The sequence below is a fragment of the Citrus clementina genome, unplaced genomic scaffold (assembly GCF_000493195.1).
Source record: "Citrus clementina cultivar Clemenules unplaced genomic scaffold, Citrus_clementina_v1.0 scaffold_3, whole genome shotgun sequence".
NCBI classification, from domain to species: Eukaryota; Viridiplantae; Streptophyta; class Magnoliopsida; order Sapindales; family Rutaceae; genus Citrus; species Citrus x clementina.
The window spans coordinates 15820444-15829447 of record NW_006262339.1 but is presented as its reverse complement, the minus strand read 5'-3'; the positions used below and the strand labels follow the sequence as shown (position 1 = coordinate 15829447).

The 9004-nt window shown below is 38.4% G+C and overlaps 1 protein-coding gene across 1 annotated transcript; it reads left to right on the top strand.

Annotated features, from left to right (window-relative positions):
- Positions 1 to 1745: 1745 nt before the first annotated feature.
- On the top strand, positions 1746 to 2627 carry LOC112099614 (protein FAR1-RELATED SEQUENCE 5-like). The gene has a single exon (XM_024187032.1). It carries the CDS (start codon positions 1746 to 1748, stop codon positions 2625 to 2627), a length of 882 nt encoding a protein of 293 aa, XP_024042800.1.
- The last annotated feature ends 6377 nt before the right edge of the window (positions 2628 to 9004 follow it).

The following is a 9004-nucleotide window of genomic DNA, read 5'->3' as shown; positions in this document are numbered from 1 at the left end:
TTCCTCCAACAATTGCAACAAATTTCTATTGCTAATACTAAGACTACGAAGCCAATCAAGCAGAATATAGAATGTATCAACTACCTTACGGGTCATGAATCTTTGGCGAAAACGTTTGGCCAAACACTTGTCCGGGAAGTGTCTTGCTTCAAAATCGGGTTGTTCTACAGGGTCCCCGTCCTTCTGTGGCCGTTTGGGTGGTGGAATTACTTCTTTCCCTTTCTCTTTCACTCTACGCGGCCTTGAACTTGACATTCTGATTTTTCAGCGATTTAAAGAGGAATATACCGATTAGATGGAAGATAATGATGTTTAAAAGGGATATATGGGTTCAATTTCGGTAAACATTTACTGAAGATGAAAAATTGGTGAAGTAGCAATTGAAAGGGGTTTACAACCTAGGTTATATCGGTTTCGACGGTTAAATAGGTTTTTTTTTTAGATTTTAACAAGCCCAAGTGATGGAAAATGATTTCTAGGATTGAATTTGGGCTATGAATTGATTCTAAACGGTAACTCTTTGGAGTGAGAACGTCGGAGAGAGGATTCGACTTTTAAAAAGAGAAGCGGCTGACCGGTTTTGTGAGGAAGAAGATGAACAATTTTAAGAAAAGGGGAAACGGCTAACCTTCATAAAATAATAGGCTGACCGTTCAAGTTCCAGAAACCATCCAAAACGAAACCAGCCATCCTTTTAATTTTAGAGGCTAGCCGTTTCCCCTCCAGTGAGCACCAAAGCATAAACGACTAGCCTCTAAAATTTTATAGGCTAGTCGGTTACCCTCCAATGAGCAGAAAAATAAAAAATGGCTAGCCTTTACATTTTAGAGGCTAACCGTTTCCCCTCTATTAATCCAACCACAGAGAAAACAGTTGTATGAAGAGAATAAAACACGAAACCGGCTAGCCTTTTATTTAAGAGGCTAGCCGTTTAATGTCTAGAGAGCAGGTGAAGAGGAAACAGCTAGCTGCTAAAAATTTAAGAGGCTAGCCGTGTAATGTCCAGAGAGCACAAACGCGAAACCGGCTAGCCTTTTGTAGTTAATAGGCTAGTTGTTTAAAGGATGTTCACGTTTTTTATTAAAAGTGGTCAGCCGGTTAATAAGTAAAGGTTAGCCAGACCTACAAATGTTTGTAATGTGAAGGAATTGATGTATCCACCAACCCAAGCTCCAATCAAACTCATAATTTAATGAAGACATTCAATGTGAAAAAAAAATAACCCATGCACTACTCTCATGTTTTAAGTCTTAAACTAGGTCCATTTCATGCTCTTGAAATGGTAGAATCTCCAGACAAGATAATCGGAGAGCATGACAACATATTCAGACGTGGGAAGCATTTCTGCATGGGTGTTAGACCTCAATGATAACAAGCCGTCGGAACAAGAAATAAGTGGAGCCCAAGATAACCCATCAAATGATAATGGGACCGAAATTTGTTCAAGTACAGGTACGTCATTACCACTACAAACTGGTGAAAGCAATGAATATTTTGGGGATATATCTACTATATTATCATCTGGTCATACGACCTACAGTTTTCCTAAAAAAAGTGAACTAATTGAAGTGGGTGTCGAATCATGTTTTGATACTGTCAATGATGCCCACACATGGTATAAGAATTATGCTAAGTCAGTTGGATTCTCTGTGAGGAAAGATGAACTCCGACGTGACGGCAAAACTAGTGAAGTAGCAAGTCAGGGATGGGTTTGCTAAGGGCAAGGATACAGGCTTAAAAAATAGATGGAGAAAACAGACAGAGTCAGGGAACCAAAGGGCATTACTCGTAACAGGTGCAAGGTGAAACTTTGCGTGAACTACGACAAGTTGAAAGGGAAGTACGTGGTAACTAAATTCATTTTTGAGCACACTCATCGCTTGGTTGAACCGCATGAGACACAATTTCTTCATTCGCACAGACATGTGAACGAAGTTGATTTGGCTCACGCAAAGGCATTGCGACAAGTTGGGGTGAAAGTATGCCAGTTCATGAATTACAAGTCTGATCAAGCAGGAGGGTTCCATCATGTTGGGTATATGGGTAAGGACATGCGGAATAGAATAGACGTATTTCACCATGCGCAAATTATTGACACCGACATAGAAGCTGCCATTGCGTACTTATCTGCAAAGGTTGATTATGATGCTGGAGTGTACTTCGAGTATACACTTGATGAGGAAAATAGACTACGAAACTTGTTATGGACCGACATTGTTGCTAGGTACGACTATGAACAATTTGGAGATGTTTTAGTATTTGATGCAACGTACAAGAAAAATGCATACAACAAACCTTTGGTCGCATTCGTTGGTGTAAATCATCATAAAAGAACTACTGTTTTTGGATTTGCGATACTGATTGACGAAACTGTTGAATCATATGTGTGGCTGCTACAGACTTTTTTATCGGCAATGAAACAAGAAAAACCCGTAAGTGTCATAACAGATGGTGATAAAGCTATGTCAAAAGCGATTAAAAATGTTATGTCTCGATGTGTACATCGACTCTGCTGTTGGCATCTTGAGCGAAATGCACAAGCAAATGTGAAGAGAAATGAGTTCACGTCGAAGTTTCAGCAGTTAATATTGAATCCAATGTCCATGGAGGAGTTTGAACGAGATTAGTTCTCTGTTGTCTATGATCAGGGACTGGAACAAAATCTTTGGGTGGAAAAAATGTATAAAATGCGTAGAAAATGGGTAAAGGCTTATTTGAAAGGAGCTTTTTTTGCCAGAATGGGGACCACACAAAGGTGTGAGAGCTTGAATTCTTACTTGCGTCGCTTTGTTGAGCAGAAGCTAAAACTATATGATTTCATTAGACAAATTCATCATGCAATGTATTTCATAAGGCACAAAGAAGTCCAAGATGAGTATGACACAAACCACACAGCCCATGTTCTTACAACACATGTGCAAATCATTGAAAAACATTCGTCCGAAATATATACAAGGAATGTATTGAAGTGGGTTCGGACGGAGATCCTCGGAGAAGCCATGCTGATTATGCTCGAGTGTGCCAAGATAGCTAATTTCAACATCTATACTTTGATCAAATTTTAGCATCCGGAACAAAAATGGATAGTGGTATTTTATAATAAATAAGTTGCAATTACTTGTTCATGCAAGATGATGGAATCAGCAGGTATTCCATGTAGGCATATATGTCACATCATTAAGTTCGATCAACTAGTTCGCATACCACCAGTATTGACTCTTGGTCGCTGGACCAAATCAGCCAAGGTGAGTAAAATGATGAAAATGACCACTGTAGCGTCACACCTCAATAAGGAAGTGTTAGAAACAACGAAGTTTGGCTCGCTTTCAGTAGCATATACTAATCTTGTCTTTTCGCCGCAAAGAATGAACAAAGTTATATGATAGTGTTAGACGAGATTCAACGGCTGACGCTTCACTTTGAACAAATGGTTGCCGATGATGAATAAGCTAAATGAGCCAAGAATTGTGTACTTCAAGCAGGTATGAAGTTGAAGAACCGGTTACAGTTAACAGTAAAGGTTGCTCTAAAACCGTTAAACACGATGGGGCTAAAAATCACAAATGCAGTAAGTGTTTTAAGCCTGGCCATACTAAACGGACTTGCCCGCTATATCCGCCAAGGGACATGGAGCCCAATGACCTTCACTACAGCGTTGGCGGTATTGGTTGTGTTTCGACTGACGATCAGCCAAGGGCTTGTTCTTATAATGTGTTAACACCGACTGTTTCGATGGAATCAGGCTCACCAAGTTCTCCAACATTTACGTTCGAGACAACTTGTCCTTGGAGGCATGACATCTCAGAAGGAATTGACGGTCATTACGACAACAGTAACATATTTGGCATAACCTATAAAACCGATGCAAGCACATACTATAATTGGGGGCCTCATAATAACTTGTAAGTGATTTCCCATGATATATGATTTTGCTTGGCTAACTTTCTTAGGTTGTTTAACTAACTCGGATTTACATTATGCATAGTTAAGGACGGTACACATACTTGGAGGATGAGGGATGATTGCTAATGATGCACTTTTTGGATCTGAACCGAGGGGGCAGAACGAACGTTTTGGAAATCATTGAGTTATATTATCATGTAAGAAGTGAACAATGACAATCTAATAACATATTTTGCGTACTTAGTGATAATAGCAACATTTACAACAATTATCTTCCTTTCAACAAGTATTAATTAAGACAACCGGTTGACGAAGAAAAAAAATCAAATTTCAAAGCCGTCAATGGAAAATTCTTCACCACCAAGTTGATTACCAAAAAATCCAGTGGTATTCAAATCTTTCCAAATTGTGTTATCTGGACAAAAGTCATTGGTTCCCATCTGCCTAATAAGGATATCTTGTTAGGATTTGATATTATTCACCAGATAAAACACCTCCAAATCATTCCTACTGGAATCCGAGTCAAGTCCATGTTTAAACCATTCACCAATGTTCTTAAGCTTTATGGTTTGTCTGAAACCTCCCAGCCTTTCCAAGATATTTCTACAAAGTTTTTGAAATATTGTCCTGAGTCTCATGCAGACTTTCACCATCCAAATCCTCTGTGGAAAAATCCAAATTTATTTGTTCAATTGCCTTTCAAGTTAAATGAAGATGTCAATCCAACCAAAGTCACCCATCCAGGAATGAGTCCTTCTGACTTACTCTTAGCGCAAAAGGAATGTTCTCAGTTGCTGGCCCAAGGTCTTATTGAACCCACTAGTTCTCAATGGGCTTGTCAAGCTTTTTATGTTGAAAACATTATGAGATTGTTAGAGGAAAAAAACGATTAGTCATTGACTATCAATCTCTAAACATGTTTTTACAAGATGACAAATTCCCTTTGCCAAAAAGACAGAGCATGTTCACCTATCTAAAAAATGCTCAACTCTTTTCAAAATTTGATCTTAAATCCGGATTTTGGCAACTTGGAATTAAACCTTCAAAAGGTTACAAAACTGCCTTTTGCATTCCCAATGCCCATTATCAATGGACAGTTTTACCCTTTGGTCTTAAAACAGCCCCATCTATTTTCCAAAAAACCATGGTCCAAATCTTCCAACCCATTTTCCATAGTGCATTGATTTACATTGACGATATTTTGTTGTTTTCAGGTACACAAGATGACCATCGCCATTTGTTAAATCAATTCTTTGATATTATTCAATCTCATGGAATCATGTTATTAGCTAAGAAAAGCACAATTGCCACCAATAACATTGAATTCCTTGGAATGACTATCAAAGATGGCCACTATCAGCCAGGAAAGCACATTGCTCAAGAACTCATCCACTTTCCACATCAGAATCTTTCCAAAAGGCAAATCCAGTAGTTCCTTGGTATTATTAATTATATCAGGGATTTTATTCCTCATGTTGATCATCACACCCGCCAGCTGTCAACCTTGGTGAAGAAGAATCCACCTTCGTGGAATAACAACCACACACTTGCTGTCACAATGTTAAAGCAAATTGCACAAAATCCACTACCATTAAAGCTCATCACCGATGGCAGGCGAATATTGCAGACTGATGCAAGTGACGAATCATGGGAGGCCATCCTCCTTGAAGAAACAGATGGCAAAGAACACTTTATTGCCTATGCCAGTGGACACTTCTCGGACACACAAATCCATTACCGCAGTGTGCTCAAAGAAATTTTAGCTGTCAAGCATGGTATTCAAAAGTTCGAGTATCATCTTATCGGCTATCACTTTCTTGTCAGAACAGACAACTCAGCTTTTCCCAACATCATGAATTTCAAAGGAAAAAATATTCCAGAAAAGATGTTGCTTCGGCTAAAAGACTGGTTTTCAATATATGATTTCTCTGTGAAGTATATAAAAGGAGACCACAACCTTATTCCTGATATGCTCTCAAGACTTGCTAAACCAGATAAATCCTTGTTTTTCATATCCTCAGAACACCATTTTCCTGTCATCTTCATGGGTACTTCACTCCCCTCACAAGCCCTTACTAAAAAAACCTTTCCCCTTGGAAAAACTTTCACCACAGTCTTTGCCATACAAGAGTTTGCAAAGAAAGTTGTATTTAGGTTTTTCATGAAAGCCTATCTCTTATCAGACTCATTTCTATTTTCCACTTTCCATCTAGAAAACTTGTTTCTTACAGGTTTAACCCTGGATCCTTCTAGAGACATTTCAGAAGACGAATTATGGTACATCTGGTGCCTAATTGTCCTCTATGCCACCAAACTAATTGTTCCAGTAACAGCCACCTTATCACATTTGTTCAATCCTGACAAATCAACCTCACTCATCTGGACGCTTCTTGAATGGTTTTCTCCAATTCCATGGTGGAGAATGAAACTTCAACAATTGTCACAATTTCATAACTTGGAACATATGCCAGCATCAGAAGCAAAAATGTTTACATCTGTGTTCATTATTCATAGACCATACTTCCAACACCCAGATACACACTTCTTCTGGACTCAAGATCAAGTTTTTGAATGGTTCACCACACCTCACTCATCCATCCTTGAACAAGACGATAAAGTTCAAAAGGAACTCTATAATTTCCTTTGTGAACTGAACCACCAACCTGCTCCACACAAAGACATTTCTCAAACCTCCCTCGGTCCACAGCATGATATCATCATGATCCCCACTCCTTCAGCAATTTCAAAACCTAAATCCATGGGCATTATCATCAAGGAAGAAAAACCAGACTTCGCTGATTTTCTATACCAAAATGCACAAGACCCATGGGAAGCATTCTTGCCCTTAAGCCAACATCTCCAAAACTTTCAACAAACTCCACCAATACATGCCTCAGACGATCCAACAAATAAAGCCAGTTCTAGCACACCAACCGGCTCCAAGGAACACCCATCCTCTTCTTAGCGCAAAATATTTTGTCCTTGGCCACCCTGTCGCCTAGATCATCAACATCCATCAGAAACTACATGTCCATCACTCAAAGTCCTCTTTTCAAAAGATAAAGATGAGACCGACAACTCATCTGATGAAAACTACATGAATCTCTCATCTCCGTGATTTATGCAATTTGGCATCATTTACTTTTCAAAGTTTGTAATAATTAAAGCATTAGTCATGCTTTAATTTGTCTTTATTGCTTTAACTTTTCCAAAAGCTTGCGCTTGTAATTATGTCTTTGCTTTTCGAAAAGTGATAGGGGCCCTGTCCTATCTTTTTCCTTGGTTTTCCTCTTATATAAGTAATGAGTGTTAGAAAATGCATATTTATAAAGGAGAAAACCGTCATTTTACATTTCAAGTCTTACTAACAACTCTTACTTTTATGTATTTAACCTTCTTGTGATTTAATTACGTGTGTTTTATTTTAATTAAGTATTTTATGTATTTTAGGGGAATTATAGTCATTTCACAATAAAGGAGAGATCAGACGGCAAAACGGACATTACTTTTGAACACAGGACGGTCGAAAACCTTAGGAGGAGCATAAAAGGAAAAATGACATTATTCACATGTACGGTACTATTCACGTATACGGTACTGTCTACGTTACTGTTCATGACACTATTCACATAGACGGATCGATGACGTGGCATTGACCGATGATGTGGCATTGACTGATGATGTGTCACGATCCTGTTGGGCTAAAATTCTTATGTACTGTTGATGGTGACATGGCAGCATATCAGTGGACGAAAAATCTCGCGTACAGTACATGCATCACACAGGATTATTTTCAACCAAACCGCGTTACCGTTCAACCCGGGTCAAATTGTGTTACTGTTCATCAGCATGGTCAAACCGCGTACTGTTGACTGATGACGTGGCGCAATCCTGAGTGTCCAAACTGTTTTTAATCCGATGGCCATGATTTACTCCATGTATCTATAAAAATGGGGCCTCTCCCCCCTAATTTGATAGCTCTGAATCCATTTTTGGACTCCATTTTCTGTAATTCCTTCTCCATCTTGTATTTTCTACGTATTTTAATAAATTTCCTTTTTGCCCCTAGTTCAATAATGAGTGGCTAATTTTCTTTCAAGCTTGGGTTGAAGGTGAAGTCTCAACATGTGTCATGGGCTTTATTTGGTAAATTTACTTTCTCTTCCCCTCTAATTTTTGTGGATGTTTTGACTTGTCGTCGACAAATAATACTAATCTTGTCTAGTACCGCCTTGGTTTCACCGGCTCTCTAGTATAAGGTTATTATTATTTGGTACGTTAAGCCCTTAGCACCATATTGATTAGAGCGTGGTTCATGAGGTGTGGATTCCCCCCTCATGATTTAATTGACATTAATAAGGATTATTTAGCCCATGATGCATGTTGATACGGATCCAGATACCCAAGTACGTCATCTCAATAGATTTCTCTTCAATTTATTCTCGCTATTTCAATTCCAATTTTAGAATTTATTCTCACCATTTCAATTCCAATTTTAGGATAATCCAAATAATTTTCACCTCAAATCCAACCACCCATTTACAAAATAATTCTACACAATTAAAATCCACCTCCTCGTGGGATCGACACTCGTCACCATTAGTCTATACTACAATAGATTCGTGCACTTGCAAGTTCAATAAAATTTGCACAACAATAAGCTCAACTTCTCTTTGTTAGAAGCATAGCAAAAATAATAAATCTCTAGCCTTCTATAATCATGAGTTTCTAATTTCTCTTTTTCTCTCTGTCAATGAAGCTCTAAAGTTTTAAAAATAAGAAGAAACTTACATCTGTTCATTTTGAAACTTAAGGAAGTATGCTCTGCACTTGCCTCTTGCAAGGATCCTGTGCATCAGAAAACTTTTGATGATTTCTTATCTGGTTTGGTACCCTGTTTTAGACTAAAGGAAAGTTTGTTTTGAGTTATATAACCCGAGATGCAAATGTTTCAAAGTTTTTTTATCTCAGAGGTATATCGGCTGGAAACCCGAACTTGCGGACTATTGGTCCAAAGAATAGTTTTAACTGTTATAGTTCTGGCATAACAATGCCATGTATTCTCACTGATGTAAAGATCCTGTAAAACGGGTAGCAAGTT